The 27,552-nt window shown below is 36.3% G+C and overlaps 1 protein-coding gene across 7 annotated transcripts in view; it reads left to right on the top strand.

The window, feature by feature from the left end:
* Nucleotides 1-26,824, top strand: part of EXOC6 (exocyst complex component 6) — a 207,577-nt gene extending 180,753 nt beyond the window's left edge. For 4 of the 7 annotated variants that reach the window (XM_043986531.1, XM_043986529.1, XM_043986533.1 and 1 more), the window contains 3 exons: nucleotides 24,142-24,254; nucleotides 25,091-25,102; nucleotides 25,591-26,824. In XM_043986531.1, coding sequence (XP_043842466.1) covers nucleotides 24,142-24,254; nucleotides 25,091-25,102; nucleotides 25,591-25,723 — 258 coding nt within the window. In that variant the 3' untranslated portion in view covers nucleotides 25,724-26,824. Of the gene's footprint in view, nucleotides 1-24,141; nucleotides 24,259-25,090; nucleotides 25,103-25,590 lie in introns of all 7 variants that reach the window. The other 3 variants (XM_043986532.1, XM_043986530.1, XM_043986536.1) reach the window with 2 other exon arrangements.
* Nucleotides 26,825-27,552: the final 728 nt, after the last annotated feature.

Below are 27,552 nucleotides of genomic sequence, written 5' to 3'. Positions count from 1 at the left end.
GTCCAGTTTATTCTTTTATGATGAGGAAGAAGGCACTTCATTATAATGATTATTTCCACTGTAATTAAACAAATCTTCTTTTGTTTGTATTATATTTGTTACTATATTGTATACACACCCTGCTTGCTTAAACTTGTCTCTATAACTATTTCACAGGAAGCTTCTTTAGAAGTTTTTAAGTCCTTGGCTTCTTAAAGTATTAATGGGATTTGCCAAAGTTGTAGTATTTGAATGCTTGTCTAGATATAGTAATAGGACAACAAGCTTGTTCACACAGCTCCTACAGCAAGCATTTTTTCCTCAGACAATTCTAAGTTCATTTGAAGTGCCAAAGAATTAGAGAAAGATGTATTGGGGTTTATTCCTAAACATAACAAGACCAGGCATCTCACAGAATTCTACCTTAGGTCCAGATATTAAGAAAGAATGTTGCCCTTTGGGAAAGTTTAGGTTATAAAGGATTAGTCTGAACTTAAATGACTTTTGTCATTTTCTTAGAAAAATTAAGACTCCTCTGCTCTAGCCATCAAAAATTGTAGGGATTTGCATTTTGCACACTTAAATAAGATATTTTACTTTAACATTTAGAATAGAGAAATTATTTAGTACTGTTGAGATAAAATTTAAATACAAAGCTTTTTAAGAATACTTAAGAATAAAATTGAGGCAGCTAGGTGCCTCAGTGGATAGAGTGCTGGGCCTAGAGTCAGGAAGACCCGAGTTCATATGTGACCACAGATACTCACTAGCTGGGTGATTCTGGGCAAGTCACTTAACCTCTGTTTGTCTTAATTCCCTGGAGAAAGAAATGGCAAACCATTCTGGTATCTTTGCCAAGAAAACTCCATGGACAGTTTGGTTCATGGGGTCATGAAGAGTTGGTCACAGAGTGGGACATGACTGAATGACAACAACAACAGTGGTAAACTAAGAGCTGTTTTGTAGTTGTTTGCATCTACACCCTCTTCCCAGAAGAAACAGTATTTAAAGATATGTATTTTTAGGTGCTAATATAGCTTAGTAATTGCCCAAGATCCACATTAGTGTTTGGGGCAAACTGCCTCAGTTTAGCCAAATAACTTGAGGAGACCACCAAGTCAAGCAGAGACAGATTTATTACATTCTTTCAAGAATGGGCAAACTCAATAACTGAGTCCCAATAGTTAATACATGCCTTGAGCTTTTATAGGAATGTTGGTGGGGGGGAAAGTCCCCTCGCACACTAGGGCGAGCTCACAATCCAACATCCAATCCTGTCTCACTCAGGATGCCTGCTTAGCTCGTGATCAATGCATAGAGACATGCATACATGTTCCAGGAACAAGGGGGAAAAGGGGAGGGGGAACAAAGTCAAACCAAAGGAAGAGGGAACGGGGGAGTGACAGTAAGAGGAATCACAGTTCCCACCAACTCCCCCCTCCTCTTTCCCGGCCCCTATCTCTAAAGATATTCAACTTGAATAAGAGGAAGAGTCACTCAGGTCTTTCAGCATTGTTTTGTAGTCATGTTAATTTAGAAAGATGACAGGGTTAAAATTTATCTTCGGCTATGTTGGGAAATCAAAGAAATAGAATAAAGAATAAAAGAATAATCCATTGTTGGGACCCTGGGGTCAAGGGGATTCTGCTCTGAGAAAAAGAAACATGTCACTTAACATCTGGTCTCAAATTGCCGCATCCTGTGCCGAGCCCCATGATTGCCTGCCCTTTCTTCTTGAGTCCCGAGTATTGAATTGGTGGGCGAACTCCCCAACCCACCCAACAGGGACTGGGGTTCTGACACATGATGGATTCCAGATAAAACTAAGATATAGCTGACAAGTGGGGAGACGGAACAGAAGTAAAAATACTGTTAATTGGCAATAAAACTTAAAGGAGACAGTGAGAATTTGACAAGCAATAAACTTTTAAACTAACTATACTGGGGCAGGGCTGGGTATCTTCCAGACCCCATCCTCAGAGTTTAATCTGACTCAAATCCATAATCATCTCATACATTAGTAATAAGCTAATGGTGGACTTACTGCCTATCATATTCTGGGCAATAAGTGCCTTTCATCCATTTGCTTTTTCCTGTGTCAGCTGTTAGGCTGAGCATTTTTGAGTGGCAGCAGATAGCTTTAAAGAGGCCCTGTATGATTCTAAAGCACTTTACCATCCAGTGCCTTTCTTCCATTAATTATCTCCAGTTTATCTGATATAAAACTTGTTTGTACATAGTTGTTTACATGCCATCTTTCCTATGAGTTTGTGAACCCCTTGAGAGCAAGGCTAGGACAGATCATTACAAAACACTGATAAATGTTGCATTTTCCATTTGTTGTTTAGTTGAGCTAGATGCCAGGCTTTCTGGAGACTGATTTTCCCCTCTGTTCCTTTTTGTTGTTTTGTAAGGCAATAAAACCTTTTACCATTCTGCTCTGTAATGTTTTACAAATGAGACTATACCTCCTAAAAGACACTTGAACTATATTAATTACAATAACTAGTCTCAGTCCTGGAAAATGAAGACTGGAAGGCATTTGGCTTCTCTTAGTAGAAAGGTGGGATGCTACAGGTGCAGAATGTTGTCTCTGTTATCAGATGCATGCACTTGTTTAGTTTGTTTGTTTTTTTTTGTTTGTGTTTTTTTTTTAGTGAGGCAATTGGGGTTAAGTGACTTGCCCAGGGTCACACAGCTAGTAAGTGTTAAATATCTGAGGCTGGATTTGAACTCAGGTACTCCTGACTCCAGGGCTGGTGCTCTATCCACTGTGCCACCTAGCTGCCCCTGTTTAGTTTTACTTAACTGTTTTTCTTTGTTACCAGGAGACATGGCTGATGAGGCAATAGGTAGGAAATGGATACTGTACCAAGCTACATGAGGGGAAAAGTAATAGAAAACATGGTTTCAATGTTCAAAAAGATTATAATTTAGGTGGGAAGTCAAAACTTGTGTATAGAAAACAAGTCAAGCATATGTAATAACCTTAATAATTAATATGTAGCCTAAACTGTGTGGCATTCCTTATGGTACATATCATTGCTCATGTGAACTAGGCGCTGTTGAGCCTAGGAGCTATATTTATAGATGCCCTGCTTAACAAGGTTAGGCTATAGTTTTACTCTGAAATAAAACTAGAATCTGTTGATTTATCATTTAACATTTTATATCTAAATCTAATGACATATTCACACATGAAAATGCTGTATACCTAAGAGTTAGGTGACATTTTGGTCTCCTATATGTTTATTTGGTCAGGCCTATGAAATAAGCAGGATAGAGAACTCAAGTCATTTTTTATTGTATTTTTTCTCAATTACATGTAAACAAAGATGTTTAACATTCTTTTTAAAAAAAATTTTAATTTCCATATTATCTTTCTCCCTCCCCTTCTTTGTCCCTTCTGTGAGAAAGCAAGCACTTTGATAGACATATGCAATCATATAAAACAAGAATAGTGAACTCTTAGTGAGGAATTTCCCTCCACCAGTTCATATTAGTACTTGCTCTACAACTTACAGTCATAGATAATAATGACGACAGTATCCAGCATTAATATAAGCACTTGGAGATTTACAGAGCACTTTACTCATGTTATATTAGTTGATCCTCACAATTCTTTGAAGTAGGTGCTACTATTATCCTCTTTTACATATGAGGGAACTGAGACCAAGAGAAATTGACTTCACCAAAATCACACTGATATTTACTTTCTGGGCAAGATATGAACTTGGATCTTCCAGTGCTTTATCTTCTGTAGATTAATGCAAATAGAGTTTAAGTGACTCGCCCAGAGTCACACAACTAGTCAGTGTCTGGGGGCAGATTTTAATTTGGGTCTTCCTGATTGCATGTCTGGTACTCTATCCACTGACCCACCTGGCTACCTCCAATCAATACAATAGGAACACACACACACAAACAGCGCGTGGCTATATCTCAGTGGATTAGTCCTGCTTGTCTGTGCTACCTTCTGTTTTCTTCTGGATATTTATTATATATGTCTATAGCTATACCTATATATTTATATTTTTTATGAAAGTATCTGCAGATGGATAATGAACTCGCCCAGAATTTAAGAAAGAAAAAAAGCAGATTAGAAATTGTACAAATTAGAAAATTGTACAATGCTTTAATTGACAATTCATCTTTGAAAAAGGCCAAATTTTTAAAATATACCAATAGTGTTATGATTCTTATGAGTAATGTAATACCAGTCTCTAAAGTATTAAAGTTGCAAGTTGAAAAGTTGCTAAAATGGCTGCTGAAAGAGGAGACAGGCTCCCTACCTCCTTAACATCTACTCTAGCAAAGTCCTCAGATTCACACCAGACCAAATAATGATAAAGAAATCCAGGGAGAAACCACAGTAAGTTACTACTTCCACCTCAGAGCTACACTCTAGTCAGATGCCCTGGGGCAATTGGAATGGAGGAATCCTACAGCAGGGTGATTATCAGTGTGACCACAGGCCAGGCAGATTTAGTGTGCAAGTCTTTGTGTCTGGAGGCAAGATCTGAAGGCTCACTAAAAAAGCCCTATTGTTGGAGGACATACACACATCAGAGAGCTAATAAATCTATCAAAGTAATATCAAAAGATCCACCTCTTAGCTGCAGTCTGATATTTGGTATATGATGTTTATTTAATAAAAAGCCAGATAACTTGTAGAGCAAGCAAGGTCCCTACCTTAGAGATCATCTGCTCTAATTTCTCTGAGCCAGAAACTGTGGCTCAAATAGATTGTGATTTTCTTCAGTACCTGAGGAAAGTTATTTGCATTAAAATTTGCATTAAAAATTAAAATATATTGGGGACAGCTAGGTGGCGCAGTGGATAAAGCACCAGCCCTGGATTCAGGAGTACCTGAGTTCAAATTTGACCTCAGACACTTGACACTTACTAGCTGTGTGACCCTGGGCAAGTCACTTAACCCCCATTGCCCTGCAAAAAAAAAAAATTAAAATATATTGAGGAGGGGCAGCTAGGTGGCCAGTGGATAGAGCACCGGCCCTGGAGTCAGGAGTACCTGAGTTCAAATCCGGCCTCAGGCACTTAACACTTACTAGCTGTGTGACCCTGGGCAAGTCACTTAACCCCAATTGCCTCACTAAATATATATATATATATATATAGGAAATTTTAGAAAGATTTTTAAAGTAAGGCACCAAACTGATATCAGTATTGCAAGAAACATTGGTGCTTAGGCATTTGACTTCCAGTACCTGCTAAGAATAGTTGGCCTTTCCTAATATTCTAAATGTTTTCAATCCAAATTCTAACATTTTTCAAACTTTCTAAAACAAAATAAGTATAAAGTTGTATGAACTTTCGCTGGTTTTAAAGACACATTCAACAGATATTCTAATATGATATAAAACTTTATATTTATTTTGCTTTAGAATGTTATATCATAATACAGATCTGCTGAGTTGTAATTCACAAAAAAACTAAAACTTCATATTTTGTGAGATTTATTTGTTAGCCTTAATTTCTCTTCTTCCTTCTCATCCTCACAGTCACCATCATTTTCATCATCCTCTTCTTTCTATTCATCATCCATCCTTGGCATTCATCCTCATCCTACTTATTCTCCTTATCTTCCTTTTATTTATTTTTTCTTTCTTCTCTTCCTCTTATTCCTGATCACCTTTACCTGCACCATCTTTTTCATCTTCCTTTTTCTCCTCTTCCTCCTTTTCTTCCTCCTCATCTTCTTACTCTTCTTCCTTATATTTATCTTTATCCTCATCATTTTCCTCCTCTCCCTCTTCTTCCACTCCCTTTCATTCTGCTCACTTCTTAATTATCTTTCTTGTTGTACTCATTATCATAAACATCATTAATAAACACCCATGGAGCATCTGTAGGGTATAGAACTCTATGGTAGGCCCTAACTTAATAAACAATGACACTGTAGTCCTTTCTTATCGCTCAATGTGAAGTATTTATAAAGCATCAGTGGAAGCATTTGTCTTAATGTGATGGCACAACCTAATTTGCTTAAAAACATATTGAGGGGCGGCTAGGTGGGGCAGTAGATAAAGTACCGGCCCTGGATTCAGGAGTTCCTGAGTTCAAATCCGGCCTCAGACACTTAACACTTGCTAGCTGTGTGACCCTGGGCAAGTCACTTAACCCCATTGCCCGTTAAAAAAACAAAACATATTGGGCTAAAATTTTAAAGTATCTTGGGTTTTCTAGTGTTCAGGTAAATATTTCTTTTTTGCACTTTGTACGTGGTTCACAATACACAAAATATTATGAGATTGAAATAAAAATCCATTTTAACTCCAGTGGCTTTAATTATAGTCACAAGAAGACAAATCCCTATGTCTTCTTGGTTAATCTTTTTCTTTCTGCTCTCCCTCAGTTTATCTCTAAGTATGTAACTGGTCTGTTTGATGACCACGTAAGGCCCATGGCCTCTTCTTAGTTTTTTCCTCTGGTCATTTTGAAGTTCATGTGAGAAGATTCCTGAGTTAACTACAATACTACAGTGTTGGCACTACTGCCATGGCATAGCAGGTTGGAACCAACTAAGCACTCAAGCAAGCACCAGGCTCCAAAGTAGATCTCAGCCTCATGCCATGAACTCCTTCCTTGGAAAACCAGCTCCAGTGTATTTTGATAACTGCCTTTTTTTCTTTTTTAATTATGCCTTGCAGCTATGGAAAGCCAGCATTTATCTGTTGAAACCGACTAAGCAGCAAGTGTTCTGACATGTTTATCAGGCAAATTATACCTGACAAAATGGTAATTATACATACAATCGAGTCTGGAAATAACCGGATGATTAGGGGTTAATAAACTGTCTAGAAAAGGGAAGACCTTTAGGTTCAAACAAAGTCATCTAAAGTCAATTAAAATCCATTTCCTTCTAATTGTTTGAATGAATATCACAAAAACTTAATAAGATTCAATAGGCTTAGTAGAGTAAAAGTATAAATGCCCCAAGCTTTAAGTTCTAACAAAGAGAGACTTCAGAACATCCTGTGTCACTAACAGATATGGTCACTTGTTAATCAGGTACAGGGTTCTAGTTGTATTTAAGCATTATATAACTATATTTTTCTTGCCTGTTGAATATATTTTTTAAGTAATTGGGTTTTTTTTGTTGTTTTTACATCATCTACATTTGTCAATATATTCCTTCCTCTCCTGCTCCCAGAAAGCCATCCATTAAGGATTCTTGAACTTGTTTATTTGGAAATATCATGATAAATATATTTCAAAATAGTTGGCTTTCTTTGTAATCCTATGAGTTTTTTTATGTATTTAAAAACATTCTGAGAAGGGGCCCATAGACTTCACCAAATGGGGTTTGTGACATAAAAATGTTAAGTACTCTCTGCCTTATAACATAGAAGAAAATAAATTCAGCAAAACCAACCAATATATAGGGGGAAAAATTGACATTCTAGCCAGTATTTCACACCTATAGCCCCCTACCTCTGCAAACAAATGGAAGGGCAGGTGACTTCTCATCTCTTCTTTGAGTCCAAGTTGCATCATTATAATTTCTTTTGTATTCATCTTTTTTGTTTCTATTTATATTCTAATCATTGTGTGTATTGATTTCCTCCTTCTGCTTGCTTCACTTTGCATCAGTTTATATAGTCTTCCCAGGCAACTCTGTCTTAATCATATTCACTATTTCTTACAGCACGGTAACAATATTCCATTACATGCATGTTCCACAATTTCTTTAGCCATATCTCATTTATGGAATTTACATTATTTTTCACTTTGGGCCACCAAAAAGTGCTGCCATAAATATTTTGGTATATATAGAGCTTTCCTTTTGTCATTGATTAACCTTAGGGTATATGCCTCACAGTGGAATTACTGGGTTAAGGGGTATGGCCATTTTAATCACTGCAGAATTACAAATTGCTTTTTAAAATGGTTAGACCAACTCATAGTCAGTCCCACCTGTAATGTATTAGTATACCCATTATGTGACTTTAGCTGCTTTTAAGAATCCAAAATAAAATGGATCTCATAGCATTCTCTTGTACATTTCTAATGTTCTGATTAGTGCATATTCTAATCAGTGTTCTGTTTTATCATCTATTACAGTGAAAACTTCTTTAGGGACTTTTAGGGCAAGGACCAGTACCTTATTTATCTTTGTGTTTTTTCTAGTACTTTGCTCCATGAGTTGTAAGTGCTTTATAAATGCTTTTTTGAATGAATGAATGAATGACTGGAAAAGAGCGCTATATTTAGTTTCTCCTAATCTCTCTCTTTTTTATCTTTCTCTCTTGATGTACACATATATATGTATATATGCATATACCTTTGTATATATCCTAAATATGCATGCATAGATTTAGGTATGTATGCATTCTAGAATATGACTTTATCTATACAACCTAGGCAAATTAAGCATAAGATTGTTAAATCTGATCTGACTGTTCACTAGAGGTTTTCTGTATATCACACGTACTTCCATAGACACATTTAAACAAAAGACCAAATTTGATAGTTCTGTTTCATTTCATTGAATATAGATGTCCTTTAAGTTCTATTTCAAAATACACATTGATATACGATTCTCAATGGAAAGTCACCAGAGATGTTTATAATCATTAGCAAAGTGTCTGAGGCCAAATCTATTTAACTTTATAAAAAAGTTACTTGGCCCAATTCACAGAAACTTTGCTTTAGATTTTTAGCTTCCTAAATTTGTCAGTTATCTCATTTGAATAATTTAGAATACAACATACTCATATAAGTAAATTCTTTGAGATTCTTACAATGCTCACACACCCCCATCCATCTTCATAACTGTGCCATAGGGAAAGCAAAACAACAAAACAAAAACAGAAAACATATTTCAACCTGCACCGCTTGCTTTTAATGAAGCAAGGGCCATACTTCAATGTTTAGAAATGTTTATATAAACTAATCTTAAATGATTACCTTTTCAAGTGTTCATTGATTAATCCATACTCAGTCTTTCTTTGTTACTTGAGTTCCTTCAAAGCCCATTCACACGGGCAGATCTTATTTCTCCAGGGGTTCATTGAAACAAAATGACTCATTTGAATCAATTAAAATTATAGTGAATACCAACAACTCTCAGCATGTGTATTTCAAGGTTTGATTTTCTTGATTTGGGATCCTTCAAGTTCCATTAGTGGTGTTACTTACATAATTGAATATTATATAAGTGTGACTGATGATGTAATGGATCTGAACAAAGAATGAACTATGTGACTAGGAAATATTTCCTTAAAAAAATTTGATGGCATTGCCTATTTATCCAAAAAAAATGTAATCTCCAAAGCAAAATTTTTGGTGTTTTCTGTGGCATACATAAATTAAGTAATTTGGTTAATTTCCCTTTTACTGTCATAGATCATACAGATATTTAAAAACATCTGGGATGCCTTAAATAGAAATATCTTATGAACAATTAACATAATTACAGAAATTCATTCATATCCAATAAGATATTTACCAAAAAAATTGTCACATTTGCAAGAATTCTTTATTTCAAGGTCTTTTGTGTAAACTGAAGTTAATTTTATTGATTGAAGAAATATAGTACATCCCATTCTCCTATCAGACACCATGGATGGACAAGGAATTGGGCCCAGAATTGAACAGGAGGAGAGCTGGCTAGGTTGCCTTTGGAAAACTGTGCAATACTTCTAATGACCCCCAATTCTTCTCTGAAACTAAAGGCCATCTTTTTAATATTCTTCCAGGAATACTATGCAGCCAAAGAAGTAAAATTGTGGGTCACCCAAAAGGCAATGGAAAAGGCTCATGGGTAGGAATGAGTAGGCTGCAATATATCATCAGTTGTTAAAAATTGTACCAGAGGAGCCTTGTTAAGTATATCACCAAAGAGGTATACTCTTGGAAGAAGAAGTGATGTGGTCATGTAGTAAGAGGGAGGCATAGATCAAACAGCTCTCTGAGCTACTTTATTCAGTAATATGAAAGATTGGTATGCTTACAAGCATATATACTGCATACATACTTTTTCCAGGCTTCTTGGTTGGGGTTGTGCAAAGACTAACAAAGTGAGAAAATGCTCCCAAAGTGCATCAAGACTCTTCATGCCGTGACATTCTCAGTCATAAGTCCTAGATACTAACATTCATCTTTACAAGGCCACAGATCCATGTAATTTCAGGAAGGCAGCATAATGGGTGAAATGCTGAGCCAATAGTCAGAAAGACCTGAGTTCAAATCAAGCCTCAGACACTTCCAAACTGTGTGAACCTGGACAAGTCACTTAACCTGCTTCTTTCAGGTTCCTCAACTGTAAAATGGAGATAAGAATTGTCAGCACAATAATAATAATAATACTAGCATTTCTATAGCACCTACTGTGCACCAGCTGCTATGCTAAGCACTTTTAAAATATTATCTTATTTGATCTTCACAACACTGGAAGGTGAGTACTATTATTATATATAGGAATAGTCCATCTCTGCTAAGTATTGCAGATGGTTCCTCCTTTTTGAATGGCTCCAGGATGACAGTTTGTGGAGAGCTAAGTAATATCTGCTGCTTCCAATTCCACATGTGTGTGTGCGCGCACATGCACACAGGGCAATGAGGGTAAAGTGACTTGCCCAGGGTCACACAGCTAGTAAGTGTCAAGTGTCTGAAGCCAAATTCGAACTCAGATCCTCCTGAATCCAGGGCCAGTACTTTATCCACTGTGCCACCTAGCAGCCCTTTAGGCTTTATCTTTTGTGCCACCTAGCTGCCCCCAATTCCACATCTGTATTTGATTAAGGGAGATGAGAGTATGAAAGTACAGTATTCCTTGACTTATTCAAGGTTGCCTGACTAGGGACTTCTCTGTAGTGGTAAGTGCTATGAAACTGTCTAGGACTGGGTAGACATTTTCTATATATGAAATTTTCTATTAAGAAAAGAGATAGAGACTTTCTTGGCTAGTTTTAGGAGTGGAAACAAAAAGCAAGGAATAATTAGCACTTATAGGATGTGTGCCAATTGTCTGGCAAGTTCCAGGAGACTTTCAAGTGAGGAATCAAAAGCCTAACAAAAGTGCTTATGGGTTTCTTCTGTGATTCTGCATGTGAAATGCTAACTCGGATTCATTAGGGGAGAAGGGAATAAACTTGTTACATACAAAGATGCTAATAAAGAAATAAAAGTCTTATTAATAAAGCTATATATAAATGTGTATCTACATGTTTAAATTCTGCAGCAAGCAATCTTTATTTGCATTCCTCAGAGTGGAGTAGCACCTAAAAGTGAGAAAATTCAAAGAAGCAAAACTTTATCATATGCCCAATAAGAAAGAGGTATAGTGCTAGAGACCAGACATTCTGGAAAGTGATTTTGGCCTGGCCATAGATTTGTCTTCTTTTTTTTTCTTTCCTGGGCAATGGGGGTTAAGTGACTTGCCCAGGGTCACACAGCTAGTGCCAAGTGTCTGAGGCTGGATTTGAACTCAGGTCCTCCTGAATCCAGTGCCAGTACTTTATCCACTGTGCCACCTAGCAGCCCTTTAGGTTTGCCTTCTAATGTAGTTTCCAGTATACAGTTTTGGATATTGCTAATAGGTATTCCTTGCTGTTCTAGCCCTTCTCTTTTATGGATCTTTTTTCATCTCTCTCTAGTTCCCAGCAGGTACCAAGGTGGTTTTTTTTTTCCCCTTTGCTTCTCACTGTCTCTCTACTTCTCTCTCTCTCTCTCTCCCCTCCCTCTATTTCTCTCTCCCTCTCTCTCTGTTTCTCATAGCTTCCATGGTTTCTTCTTTTACAATGCATTGTATTACTCTAGCTTACTGTACTGGCAGGGTTCCAGAGCCTTCTCTGAAACAGGCCTCTTTCTGTCATTGCACATTATCTTCACCACTAAGGGAAAAATCTCAAGAGTTCTCTTTTTCTGGAGTTACAATTCATACTACAGTGCCTCATAGTTCTAATAATACAATACCAGATTAGAGACTTGATAATGAAGCTATTTCCTGTTCTCCTGCAGTATTCCTATCATAGTACTTTGCCTAGGAGCAGGGTCTCATATATTGTTCCACTTTCATGAGAATCCCCTTCATGGATTCCAGGTTCAGATAGTGGGAGCACAAATTTTGACATTGGGATTCCATGAATAGATCTTCTCTTCCCATTTGTTCAAGATTTAAGAAATATCTCACTTGCTCTTCTGTTAACTCTCTTGAGCATGTTGGTGGAACTATTCAAATCTTCAGAGCCATAACTAACAGTTTTTGCCACCTAGGCTAACAGCACTAAAATCACCCTCAAAGGAACTTAAGACAAATTGGAGGGGAGGGGATGTTGGAGAATTAATTAATATAATAACTCACAGATAATATTATTAGCAATGCATTTATTAACAAAGAGAAGAGGTAGTTTCCTATTTTAACTAATTATTCTTGCTAACTAGGTGCTAAACTCCTAGTTAGTAACCATGTATCCTTTATTGCTGAAAGAGCATGTGTTAAATTTTTGTAACCTTTAAATTTCAGTGCCATGGGACAAATTCCTGGTGGCTCTACTCTAGTTAGAGCTGCAGGTCACCCAAAGCTATCAATAGTCTCTTATAATCACTAGCCTGTCTGAAGATTGATCTGTATTTTTATCAGTTCTCAGCCATACAACCCCTCAGATCAACACCATTTTCTTGTCAGGTTGGTAGGAGAAGGGAAGAATTCATATCTATCAACACAATCACGTATGCATAGTGTAGACTGTTAAGTTGTTTCATCAAAAAATATTGTATTGTAGGCATATAGTTACAAGGAAAAATAACATCAATAGGAATATTTTATGTCCACAGTTACCACCACCAGAAGTGCCAGCCTTTATTATTACAGACTGTCTGATTTGTCTTGGTTTGTCAGTCGAAAACAATTATAAAAGGGTTCCAAATATTATGAAAGAATCATAAACTCTGAATTGGGAGAATCTCATGTAGCTACATGCCCAAGAACCCTTTCTGCAATATCCCCAATGGGTAGTTATTCTATCTTCACTTGAAAACCTCTATTAAGATCTTATTCTCACAATGTAACCCATTCCTCTTTTGCGTAGCTCTGTTACTAAATTTTTTCCTAAAGCCTGACAAAAAAAAAATGCCTCTTCACAAATTCCGTCCTTGGTTCCTGGTTATGCTCTCTGTAGCCAAACAGAGTAAGCCTGATCCTTTTCTGAGTGACAGCTCTTCAAATACTTGAAAACAGCTATCATGTTTCTACTAAGTGTTGTCATCTTCACGCTAAACATCCCTAATTGCTTCAGCCAGTCCTTATGTGGCAGAATATCAAGGCCCCTCACCATTCTGTTTGTCCTTCTCTGGACACTCTCCAGCTTGTTAACGACCTTTCTAAATTGGGTTGCCAGAAGTGAATACAATAATTCAGATGTGGTCTGGCCAGATTAGAGCACACTCTGACTATCCTCTTCCATATTGTAGATACCAGGCATCTAAATGCAGCATATTATTGCATTAGCATTTTGGGGTTATCATATCACTCTATTGATTCGTACTAATCTTATATTTCACTAAGACCCAGATTTTTTTCAATGAATTATTCGTTAGCTATACCTCTGCATATCCTGTATTCATATAGTTAATTTTTTAACCCAAATCTAAGACCTTATATTTATTTCTATTAAATTCTAGCTTGTTAGATTCAAGCCATCATTCTAGTCCCTTTATACCTTTTTAATATTGATGTCATTCATCCTGTTTACACGTTCTCAGTTTTGTATCATTGTAACCTTGATACCATGTTTGCCTTTATCTAAGATGCTAGTTAAAGAAAAAAAAAGGTTAAATAGTTTATTCCTACAGACAGATTACTAAATGACTAGAGTACTACATTAGAGACCTCCCTCCAAATTTACATGAAGCCATTACTTCATGTTTTCTGGGCCTAGTAATTTAACCAGTAGAGAATACTTTTTTTATCATATGGTCCACAGTTCTCCATATTGTTCACATAGCATGAAAGACATTATCAAATGCTTTGCTGAAATCAAAGTAAGCCATAACCACAGCATTACTTTGGTCTCTCATCTAGTAACCCTGTCCAATACGGAGATGACATCATTCTGTCATGACTAGACTACTTGATGGAAGCCATCCTGTCTTTTAGTGATCATTTCATTTTCTAAATGTCCACCAGCTATTCCTTTAATAACATAATGGAATTTGGCATGCTCCATATGGCTCCTTAGTAACAAATAGAGGTCAAGTGCCAAGAGATAGGAGGGACCCAGGACATAGACAGGTGACACATGCCTTCTCCTGGCTTCCTCCCTTTCATCCTCACTACTGGTTTTATAAGATTGGGTTCCTGTGTGTCTGGGAGTGAATGCAGGTTCATATGTAACACTCTTTCTGGTTTTTATTTACCTCTTCCATTTATTACCAGTGTGGCTGTTTGTTCTTTACTCCACTTTCACCCCAAAGCTCTTCCCTATACCATGCACTAAGTGAATCTATTATATTCATTCCCTACCAAATCTACCTTCCCTCAAAAAATCAGTACCCAAAGACAGCCACTGAAATAGAAATCAGGAAGTTGTATAGATTTTTGTAGATGACAGAATAGACAAGATTAAATGGACTTTTTGAGGGAGATACAAGCTCAGCTCCATCTAATGGAGAACTATTGGAGAATTCTGCTCTTCATATTCTTTGGGAGTGTTGGCTGTGTTGAATCAGGAATAGGTTAGAGCTGGTTTTTCACCACATGCCTATGACTCTGACAACTCCCATTAGTCATTCAAAGTTCAAACCTTGCTCTTGCTTGCTTTCTCTTAGGCTTTTTATTAATCAGGATTCATGTCTCTCATGTATATAGTCAGCATCAGGAGCTCTGTGGTCTCTTAGCCAATCAGGAGTCATATCTCTGTGAATTTACCCAGTCCTTTAGCAAACTGCACAAGCCTGCCTGGGGCAGAGGTGTTACAAATATATTCTAGAATGTTTCTAGGAATTTGAAGTAAGGTTCACTAATGACAAGTCATAGATTGCAAAGTACACCCTTTTCCTTCTTTATTGAAAGTCAGGAATAATTTTGCCTATCTTTAGTCTTACTGTACCTCCCTGTTTCTTCAATATTTTTGAAAGATTGCTGACATAAATCTTAAGAGATGGCCAGTGTGTAGATTTGTTACAGTTTGCTTTTCATTTTGTGGACGAGATAGGAGAAAGAGGGGCTAACAATAAGCTACTGGGAAGAAAAAAAGTCACTAAAGTACTTTAAAAAAAATAAATAGAAAAGAAGAGAAAGAAATTGGCATGATGGGAGGAAGGGGATGGCCAGAATTTTTTTTTTTTAATTTAAAAAAACATTTTTTTTAGTGAGGCAATTGGGGTTAACTGACTTGCCCAGGGTCACACAGCTAGTAAGTGTTAAGTGTCTGAGGCCAGATTTGAACTCAGGTACTCCTGACTCCAGGGCCGGTGCTCTATCCACTGCGCCACCTAGCTGCCCCTCAGAAGTTGATTTTTTTTTAAAAAAGATCTGAGGTTTTAGTGAACTACAAGCTTAATAAGTAAAAGTCAACAATTAGACATGGCAGCCGAGAGAGCTGATATGATCTTAGGCTGAATTAAAAGAGGCATAGTTTCTGGGAATAAGCAAGTGTAGTCATCCTACTGTTTTTTGACCTGGTCATACCACATCTGGAGTATTGTCATCGGTTCTATCACAATTTAGGAAGAACATTGATAAGCTGAACAGTGTCTAGAGGAAGGAGGGCAGTCAAGATGCTAGAGTTTTGAGTTTGTGTCACATGAAAGAACTAGCAACGTTTAGTGTCAAGAAAAGATTTGGTGGAGGAGGCAGTGCTCAGAGTTGTGTTCAGCTATGTGAAAAGCTTTCATTTTTGTTCTCTTTGGTCTCAAATGGAAAAACAAAGAGCAAAATATGGACGTTTCAACAGCTGTCCAAAAGTGGAATAGGCTACCTCAAGAGGTAATGAGTTTCCTCTCAGTGTGGGTCTTCAATAAAAGATCATTTATCCAATATAGGCTGAGCTCAGTAGCCTTCAAGGGCCCTTACAACTCTGAAATTCCATGATTCTGTGGGTTTTCTTTCTGCTTATAATCTATTACTGATGTTCATGAGAAATGAAGTTCATCAGTTTAAGATTCTACGTGAGATTTTAAAAAATCATAGCTGAAAGTTAAACTGAAAATAAACATTTCTTCTCTATGTGTAGCATTTTAGTCATGCTTATGACAAAAATGTCAGTTTAAAGAAAAGATAAAAATTAATACTTTTTATGTCCTCGATTTTGGCATTTGAACCTTTATTAAAGTTTGTGGCTAGTCAGTAAGCACAGTTGTTATATACCATCAAAATGGGGCTTAAGTTTTTTGGTTGTTTTTTGTTTAACTTTGTTTGTGTGGCTCAACAAACTGAACTAATTCATTTGTGCCATGGCCATATTAGTCTTGAAGAAGCAGGATACCAAGTTGCTGAATTCTACTATTGTGGTATGTGTGGGGGAAGAGGGATAGTGCTTCATATAGGATACCCTAGGCTACTTCATGACTGTATGGGATGCCAAGGTCTAGGGCTTTAGACAGACAGAGGGAATCATAAGAGCACTCGATAGCTACGGGGCAGAAAGAGAGAGGTGGAAAGATGCCAAAGAGAAGATTTCCCCTTCTGAAATTATGCCTGGGGACCCTGCATGCCACTTAAAATCATTTTATGTGCTATTGTTGGTACACTTGGATTGTTGATTCATGATCTATATGATATCAGGTACTTTGAAGTTGAAAAAAATGGCTACCTTCAAGATCAAACTGATTCTAGCAATTGATTTCAACATCTGCTCAAAGCAGAGCCAATCAGTTGCCACTGTCTTTTCCCTACTCACATGATTTGAGAGTGGCCTGTTTAGACTAATTTTGTTCTCATCCCCACTCTTCGAGTGCTACATGATTATCTCAGGTCTGGACAAGGAGATAGATTTACTTGAAGGAGGTATGGGGTATTTAGGTATTTGCCTTTGAAGCACCTTGGAAGCAATTTGCCTTTAGGTTTTGAAGCCATAGGAAAAATGATTTGGTTCACTTTTGACATCTACAAAAGCCAACCCCAAGGCCTCAGGTCAATTCAATATTTGGAAAAATAAATTTAGGGAACTGGGGTTGGCCCCCAGGTTACTTTTCACATTTGATAAAGGAAATCTGGCCTTCCCCAGTTGCTTTTCCCTGGAGGCTAGCTTAACTGTATTTAATTTTTTGCATTGGGTTAGTGCCCCCGATGTGCTTCAAAAGACCTAAAACAAAGAAAGTTAAACCAGCTTGAAGGGGAAAATGATCACCTTTTACTAATGCAAAAAGTAATTTTAAAGGCTCCAATCCCCACAGAGTCATTTTGCCAAATGCTAAAAGTGCACTTAGGGCCCAGGGCGGCCTCAAAACTCATGTTTCCTAAATATAGACTGGCAGCCATACAACAGAGAGGAAACTGTTAGCCAGGTGAACATGTTGACATCATAGCCCAGAGAGGTAAGACATTGATTCCTCATTGATTCAGCTCTTTTGAAAATGCAAGTGGGACCACCCATGCAACCAATTCTTTCTTCAAGCTGATCCTTTTGTTAGCAGCTAGCGTTAGGCAAGCATCAAGAAATTGAAACATACAATTAACTTGAAAATATTGGCATAAATCCAGCTTATATCAAATTAGATATCCAGTATGTTTTGGAATCCTTTAAGTGAAAAGTTGGGCTACTAAATTCAGATGGTATTCATGATTTTAAATAATTGAGATGAGTTATTTTACTTAGCTGTTCAAAATAAGTAATTTCTAATATTGATTTTTAGTGTCATGAAAGAACTACCGGTTTTTAAGTAATTTTAGTTGCTCTTAGGTCATATTAAATACATTCAAACTGGGTGGGATAGATTTTTGTTTTGGTTAGGGTATGCTCTTCAATTTTGTTTTTTAATGAATTCACCTGTATAAGCTGATATGTCCTATTTTTTTTTTTTTAGTGAGGCAAATGGGGTTAAGTGACTTGCCCAGGGTCACACAGCTAGTAAGTGTTATGTGTCTGAGGCCGGATTTGAACTCAGGTACTCCTGACTCCAGGGCCGGTGCTCTATCCACTGAGCCACTTAGCTGCCCCTGTCCTATTTTTTAAAAGCAAAAATATTAAAAAATATTTTTATAAATGATAGTTAATGCCTTATTCATTGCCATATTGAAGCAGAACTCAAAGCAATTTAGGGAGTTGAATGTTTTTTGGCTTATTTTAGATATAGTAAGGCCTGCTTCAATGCCTCATCATGGGATACAGGTGATGTTGGGTTCTTAAAAGACTGCCCCAATAGAGCGCAAGGTCTCCCACTTCTACCATATTTGAACATCTCTCAGAAGAGTCCCTATAACACTGCTTTCTGAGGGCCAACCCAGATCATTACTAGCAGATTGGATGCTATTAACCAACAATCAACAGCCATTTATTAGGTTTCTACTATGTGCCAGGTACTATGCTATCCATTGGAGATACAAATAGAAAAGAGATAGTTCTTGCCCTCAAGGAGCTTACATTCTACTGGGGGGACATACCGTGGTCACAGATAAGTAAATATAGGACATGTATAAAATAAATATACAGGTGTGAAGGACACTAATAACTGAAGGACTTAGGAAAAGCCTCTTGAAGAAGGTGGCCTTGAAGGGCAGTAGGGGTTCCAAGAAATGGATGTATAGAACAAGAGCCATCCAAGCCTGGGGAATAGCTTCTCTACTTGCACAGAGGCAGGAGATGGAATGTTTTGGTTTTTCTTTTTGGCGGGGCAATGAGGGTTAAGTGACTTGCCGAGGGTCACACAGCTAGTATCAAGTGTCTGAGGCCAGATTTGAACTCAGGTCATCCTGAATCCAGGGCTGGTGCTTTATCCACTGTGCCACCTAGCTGCCCCTGATGGAATGTTATGTACAAGGAATAGCAAGAAGTCCAGTTTGGCCAACATAAAGAATTTTTGAGTGGGAGTAATGGGTAATCAACTGGTAAAGGGAAGCAGAAGCAGATTATGAGGGGCTTTAAATACAGGATGGGCCAAAAGTCATGAAGGAGTTTCAATATTTAATAACTCCTTATTTTTGGTTTTTAATTTGCAGTATCATAGCAGCATATACAGTATACACAGGAAATAAATTTACATTATGTATGAAAAAGTAAATCTGGTAAATGGTGAAATATAAAGAAAAAATAATCTTGAAAAAGTTATTAAAACATCATTACTTTTAGGCTCACCCTGTACTAAGCAGAATTTATGTTTCTCCTAAAGGCAATGAGGAGACATTGTTTCTGCCCTTCTTAGGAGAGGAGCGACATAATCAGACCTGCACTTCAGGAATAAGCCACAAAATGAAAAAACACACAAAAAAGTTTTCAGTCTTGTTTAACCCCCATCGATTCTGTAGTGTGTTGATAGCAGAGTGGTAGACAAATGAATCTCACAATTTTTAGACTATCCATAAATATTAACTCTTGATATTCTAAATCTGAAATCCTTGTCTAGTGGCTGCATGACAATATTATGAAGGAATTGGATCATATCAATCTTGACATTCTATAGAAATGAAGCATGAAAAAAACAAAAGAAAGTTGCAACTAAATGAAAGGATGTCTTACAGGTTATTCTTGGAGTTGGCAGAGTTGGTTTTATTGTGTGCCCAAAGGGAACAAGGAACATAATTTTATGAAACTCTTGGCCATGTGCAGTGGTAATGATAATCATTTTAAAGAAGACTACTTCTTGAAAATGCAGAAACTTCATATGTATACATTATGAATTCTTTTTTCAAGAAGAAAGTCAGGAAGTATCAAATACTGAATGACAGCGTAAACATTAAATTGATTACATTCTAACAGACATTGATGTGGGAGATATTTCAGTCACTTGTCTTTGTAAAGTCAGATCATTGATTTATTAGAACAAAATCAAATCTGAACAAAGAACAAAAATGAGAAGATACAGGATGGAATTGAAGCAATTCTAGCCTGAAACTGTTGATGCTAAAAAGAAATGTGAAATGTATAAAACAACAGATTTCAACATTCTCTAAAGAAGCTTAACCAGTGTGAATCAGTCCCCATAATAAGAAGACCAAAAGATCCTAGATACCACCTCAGTCAACAAACACTTTCTTTCCTGGCCGGACAGACAGACACCAATCAGGGGACACCGTTGGAAATAACGAGTCAGTTGTAAAACCTCATGGAGAATTAGGGTAGGATATTCCAAGCAATGTCACCGTATAAAATTGTGAAAAGATGGGGAAGGAAAAACGCATTTATAGAAAACTTGACAAGAGACCAAATTAAGCCAGATTATCCCCCAGACATTTAAGGATGTCTGGATGGAGGACAGTAAACAGGTGAGAATGGAAGAGATATGCCAAGATGTTTATGCCAATGGATTTTATCATCATAGTCTTCAGTGTACTATCTATGGAAGTAGAAATTGCACTAAAGAAAACAGGTGCAAAGAGGAGATGAGTAAACCAAGTATATACAGAGGAATTGCTAGAGGTAACAAAATTTTGAGTATATCAAAGAATTGATTTTCAAGATACCTGGAGAATAGAGACCATCAAATGGCTGGAAAAAATCACAGACAATTTTACTGAAAACAATAATAAAGCATCAATAAGTACCAAGACATGTGATTACTTTCTTATTTCTATAAAACCTTTGTTAGAATAACATACACAGGGGGTGGCTAGGTGGTGCAGTGGATAGAGCACCAACCCTGGAGTCAGGAGGACCTGAATTCAAATCCGGCCTCAGACACTTAACACTTACTAGCTGTGTGACCCTGGGCAAGTCACTTAACCCCAATTGCCTCACCAAAAAAAAAAAAAAAGAATTAACATACACACATCAATGACATTGTTAATGGAGGTATTACCATCACCAGCCTCCTCCTGGAAAATTGCAGGTGGGAACTGCAATTCTGTACATGCCACCATATTTCTGTTGTTTCCTGTGCCCAGAGTCTCCTCCTTTACCACTACCTCCCCCTGTTAAATTCCTACCTGTCTTTGAAAAGCCAGTCCAAATGATACCGTATCCACCAAACCTTTCCTTCTTTCCGAATTACCAAAAAATGTTACCCACTAAGATACCAGTATTCTCCTGGTGGTGCTTCATGATTCACGAAATATCTTACTATTATAAGGATTACTATTAGGAGTTATACCCAAAGGACAATTAAAGGCATGACAGAAGGAAGTAGGCTACAGCCTGTTAGAAGACACTATTAAAGACGTATCTTATGTGAAAAGGAGGTTGGCTGATCATCTAGCAAGAATATGCAACAGCATGCAACCTAAATGGAACATTAATACACTTAAGAGGCTAAGAGAAGGAGAAGAGGAATTCTCCTGAATTGTGGGTAGATCATTCATGGAGATTTATGGCAAAATATGAGCAAGAATTGCAAGAAGTAGTAGAGAAGTTGCAATCTATATCAGTGGAATACCCACTTCAATGAAATCATAGTTGATAAAAAGCTTCATCTTCAAAATCCATTGGATTTTCATGAAATATCTGTGAATATATAAAGATATAAAATTATTAATGTAGGTACTAAAACAGATGAGACCCCTGAGACAAGTGATTTGCAAATGAATGTCTGTCTATATATGAGAATTTTAAATATGCCAATTTCTTATCCTAGAGAAGAGTCTTAGTTTATATCTGAAGTTAGTATAGATTCTTATTCATTGAATAATATCTTGCCTGTTTCATCTTGGGGTGAGGAGATGTAGATCAGACCATCAGAAAGCCCTTTGAGAAAGATATCCTTCAGGCTTCTGCATAAAAATACATTTTCATAAAAGATAGCTTATATTTCATAAAATAGCAGTGTAGTCACTTTGATGGAGGGAAGGGAAGAGATGTATCTTACAAGTATTTATTAAACATCTATTCTCTCTGCCAAGCACTATGCTTAACACTAAAATGTGATCTTATTTGATTCTCACAATAACCCTCCTCCCCCTTCCACATAAATATATAGGTTAGTGATACTAAAGAGATTTAATATATCTCTTAGGAAACCCTCTATATTGTGGCTTTTGATTATGCCTATGTGTGGAGGTTTTCTGGAGAGGGAGAGAAGGAAAGGAAGGAGGGAAGGGGAGGGGAGGGGAGGAAGGGAGGAAGGAAGGAAGGGAGGAAGGAAAGGAGGGAGGAAGGGAGGGAGGGAGGGAGGAAGGAAGGAAGGAAGGAAGGAAGGAAGGAAGGAAGGAAGGAAGGAAGGAAGGAAGGAAGGAAGGAAGGAAGGAAGGAAGGAAGGAAGGAAGGAAGGAAGGAAGGAAGGAAGGAAGGAAGGAAGGAAGGAAGGAAGGAAGGATTCAGTGTCAAACTACTGCAGTTAACCAGTTGGTTTACCTCAATTGGTTAACTCATTATACATACCTTTTCTTCATCATAGGATTGTAGAATTAGAGCTGAAAGGGACCTTAGACATTATCAAGTCAAGCCCGCTCATTTTATAAATGAGCAAACTGAGGCTCAGAACTTAAATAATTTGCCAAGGATCACACAGCTCATAAATTATTACTGAGATAAGATTCTAAGTCAGATTTTCTTTATCCCAAATCCAGTACTTTATCTACCACACTATGCTCATGGTCACATTGTTGGGTTTGTTTTGTTTTTTTAGCAGTTTGGTTTGCACACCACTCTTTCTGCTCTGTCAATTCTGTAGTGCCTTTGCATATATATATATATATATATATATATATATATATACATATACATATACATATACATATACATATACATATATATATAGTACTGCTTTATAGAAATTATAAAGTAGTTCATAGGACCTTTGGTTCATAGATTTTGAGCTGGAAGATATCTTATACGGCATTTAGTCTAACCTCATTATATAGATGAGTTCTAGCAAGAAAAGCTCTTACAAATTTCGAATTGGAGAGATGACTGTAAATCATGAAATACCATACATAATATAAGGATTGCTATGAGACGTTATATCCAAAGAACAGTAAAAAAAATAGAATAAAATTATAAAATGTTTCCTGTGCTTCCCCAAGGAAGAATTTGTTATTTGCAACTTCTGTGGATGTCTTTAATCACACTAGAGGTTTTTATCCCCTAAATCAGTGGGTCAGCTCACATATCCTGTGAGTAAATGCAAATGTTTCCTTTCTTCGTTTGAAAACAAAACCGATAGGCCCCTTACTTATAAAGTAAGTTGAAACAAAAAGAAAGAATAATATGAAACCTGAAGGAAGGTAGCAAGTAAAGCATTTAGCTTACTGAAACAATTCAAATGGGGATAGGAAGCTGGTTTTAAATGGCTTAAAGGGGATTAGGGTTTTAAAGTTGGATAAAGAGTTTGGTGCTTTAGTTAGACACTGCATTGGCTTTTAAAAGATTACTTTCATATTTGACAACAGTCCTAACTGTTTATAGTTTATAAAGCAAATAGTCAACTTAAAAATACTATAGAAAAGTTTTCCTTATTAAAGTTTTGTTTATACAGAATTATCTGTCAGAGTTAACAGGCAAAATCTTGAAATCTTCAGTTTCATAATATTACTGAAGATCTATCACCATGGAGAATCCAGCAAGGGTTGTTTAATGCACTTAATTGAGATTATCAGAGCTTCTGGTTTAAATTACTTTGGAGATAATCTAAGTGCAATGTGCTTCTTTGAAAGATAAATATTCTTACCTTCTAGAAATAAAGTTCAATTAAAATATTTTAAATTTCTTAATTAAGTAGCTATAGTCAGTGACACTGGGGTCTTTATAAATTTTATTTTGTTACAGATGGAAAAATGTTACAAAAGTGAAATTATTTTATATTTGTAATGTATATTACTTACTTTAAAGTAGTTTTAGCCGAAAAAAGTCTCGTGACTTTTTAAAGAAAAGTAACATGTCAATTTTAAATAGTTTAAAAGTAGAATGACTCATGTTGCTAGGTGTGGTAGAGGCTGTGAATAAAATTCTTGAAATCTGTCCCATTCATTTTCAGTAAGATCAAACCTATAGTAAAATGGATTAAGGATAATATATTTACTATATATGTTCTGCTTTGGGGAAATGGATAAAAGTCTAATTTGTGTGTGTGTGTGTTGTTTTGTTTTCTTTTTTAATTCCCCCACATCAGCTTCTTGACCTTTTTATGGTTTGGGACTGGTCTACTTACCTAGCTGACTATGGACAACCAGCTTCTAAATACCTTCGAGTAAATCCAAACACAGCCCTTACTCTTTTGGAGAAGTGAGTATGTATGCTGAAAACTTTTTGCGGAATATTTTAACATTTTAGATTTGGTAACAAAGCTAAGAATGGGTTGATTTATACCAATAAAAAGGGTATTTCTAAACTAAGCTAAAAAAGTATAACCCCTATCAGGGAACAAAAAGCAAATCTCCCTTTCTCTAGTGCTATTGTGGTTTAAATTTAAGTATTTCTACTTACTTTGAGATAAACAGCAAATTAGCTCATCTTGTAGTCTAATAAGATGTTCACCTTCATTAGAAATTGGCATAGGAAACTGGTACAAGAATTGAAGACATTTGCAGAAATGTTTTTAAACAGAATTAAGGTAGAGATATTTGTTAAATATGACACAGAAATTTGAATATTTTACATCAATGCTGTCATTCTATTGTGCCTGTGGGCCTTTTTTTTAAACTAAATTCTTTGTAAGTCTAAAAACAGATGGTTGGAAATAACTGAGTTTGTAATGCATGGTAAGAAATAAGAATATCTACGTAGCTTTTTTTTTAATTAAAAATACCTATTTTAGTCACTATTTTCTCCTTAGGACAGGATAAACATGTCTTTTTGCTTTTTCATTTCATTATTTGGTATCACCCTAAATATCATCAATTTGGAGTTAAAATTTTAAATAACCTTATCCTCTAATAATTCAAAACTCCTACAGTTAATTTAATTTGAGAATAATAAATAGAAAGGTCCATGTTCAACATAAATTTGCTTCAGTAATAAATTAAAATATAAGACATACCACTTAAGCAAAAGTTTGTGGTTTTTAATTTTCTAATGTTATTTTTCCTTTCATCTTGTCTTGCTGTGAATGTGATTTGCAGAGTCCATAGAGGGTATGTATTTTAGCATACTTTATGGAACTATTTTGGCATTGAATGAGTGAGCTTACACATTTTATAATAGCTATAATATTTTAAATTATTAATTTTTTAAAAAAAATTTTTAGTGAGGCAATTGGGTTTAAGTGACTTGCCCAGAGTCACACAGTTAGTAAGTGTTAAGTGTCTGAGGCCAGATTTGAACTCAGGTACTCCTGAATCCAGGGCCGGTGCTCTATCCACTGAGCCACCTAGCTGCCCCATTTTAAATTATTAATGTGAATGATGAATGGTTGCCCAAAAAATTAAAAACATTTTTTCAAGGAGCATGTGTTTTCTTAAATGAATATTTTAAGCCTAAAAGTTGGAATAGTGTGAGAGAATTCAAAGCATGTTAAGCAAGATATTTAGTTTGTGCCATTTTGACTCAGCTCTGAGATGCTTAACTTGAACTAGAATAATCTTTAATTGCTTTTTTCATTAAAAATTTGCATATTTTCTAGGATGAAGGATACCAACAAAAAGAACAATATATTTGCTCAGTTCAGGAAGAATGATCGAGACAAGCAGAAGCTAATAGAGACAGTTGTGAGGCAGCTTCGAAGTTTAGTCAATGGTATGTCCCAGCATACATAAAAGTTATAGCACTTTTCCCCATTGGTGCCAATTAGCCAAAACTTCTACTTTATAAGCACTGGTCCTGCTTTGGACATTTTGATTTGCTGATTACAGATGTACAGTAGAAAAAGGATATTGATGAAGCTCACCAAGAAGACTGTAATAACTATCATTTGTATGTATTTTTAAATAATTGAAAACTATTTTATATATGCTAAAGAGTACATCGACTTTTTCATCATCAGGAAAAGTTATGACTGTATAATGTAAAATCAGGTTAGTCAAATTGTACATGAAACAAATGAGTTGTAAATATGTTTTTCAAAATATATAGCCCTTCTTGCAAGTATTTTTCTCTAGTTACATTTGAGTAACCTGTTTTTCATCAGTGCCTGATTTCTAATCTACAGTAATAGATAATGCCTGATAGTAAAGTATTCCTTGTCATTTTATGACTTTTCATTGTATTTTCATCACTGTATGTTCTAAGATGGCAGAACTTTCTAATTGGTCTGTTTTAAGGATGACTAAAGAAATCTTTAAAGCTACCTGAAACCAACCTTGATACTTACTCAGAGTAAGAATACACACTATCTGTTCTATTTGGGTGATTTCAACTAATAGTATTTGAATGTGAAGAATAATTGTTTTGACTCTCTAAAGATGCATTTTTGTTTCTGTTCCTCAGGGTTAATCTTTCTAACTATTCTATTTATAGCTGATCTCACTCTAGGTTTTTTTGGTAGAATTTAAAAGAAAGGATAAGAACTAACATCTAATCTGGAGCCTGTGCTGGTAGGAATATGTTTGCACATCAAATAGTCACCACTGTGATCTCAGCAATGTATTCTCCCTATGGGAACAGAAAAAGTACAAGCCAAATGAACTATGGAAAACATAAAAAGAATGTACATTTTCCTCTCTCTGTTATCCATGGTCCAAGATAAATCTTACCCTTATTTTTTAAGAATTAGAATGTTTCTTGCATTTCTTATCATGTTATATAATCTCCTTTGCATTTTTTCTGGATTTGTGCTTATAAGAAATTCATACTTGACCTTGTAAAGTGTATGTACAATCAATTTCTTGATTTTTGTGATGAAACATTAAAATTGTTGAACAGGTTGTTGAAAACTCTTGTTGTTATTGCCATTCATTGCTTTCTGAAATAGGTTGATAGCTGGTGTTGAATTCAGGAAATGCTTTCTTTTTGATATCCAAAAATAATGCTCCTTTTCCAGCAGTTGTGTGAGGATCAAGTTGGGATTACTATCAAAGGAATGGGATTTTGTTCTCTTACTTATCTGCTACCTTAAAGTATGCTGTGAAAAGAATTTATATGATGAAGAACTAATATGTTGGGAAATCTCTCTAAACAATAGAATAGCAATCTGAGGTAGGAAGTAGCAGTAAAAAGATGCCAGAGAAAAAGATGCCACTCAAGACACTGATTCAAATTCTCTGGTTTCCCCTGCCCAGAAATCCAAGGCTGAAGTTAAACACAGATGGTTCTCTGACCCCTTATAAATACCCCAGATGCCTCTCTAGACGGGGCACTTGTGACCCTTTTTGCCTGAGAAATTTTTATGTGACCTCAGGTATATAGGTATATAAAATAGGTATACATAACCTTTTACTGTTGCCAATTTTTTTTACCCCCACATTCAGTTACACAACCCCATATAGTCCTCAGCTAGTAATGCAACAAAGCAAACCTGCCCCATATTTGAGACAAAGGGACTTCTGGATTTGGTTCAGCGATGAGGCTCAGGGCTGTTATGTCACTTCATGTATCCTGTCACAGTGGTCTGGAGCCTGCTGACATTTGAAGCCATCTGATCCCTGTC

This window comes from Dromiciops gliroides, chromosome 2 (assembly GCF_019393635.1).
Source record: "Dromiciops gliroides isolate mDroGli1 chromosome 2, mDroGli1.pri, whole genome shotgun sequence".
Taxonomy (NCBI): Eukaryota; Metazoa; Chordata; class Mammalia; order Microbiotheria; family Microbiotheriidae; genus Dromiciops; species Dromiciops gliroides.
The sequence above is the reverse complement of the archived record's forward strand: the minus strand, read 5'-3'. Positions and strand labels throughout refer to the sequence as shown.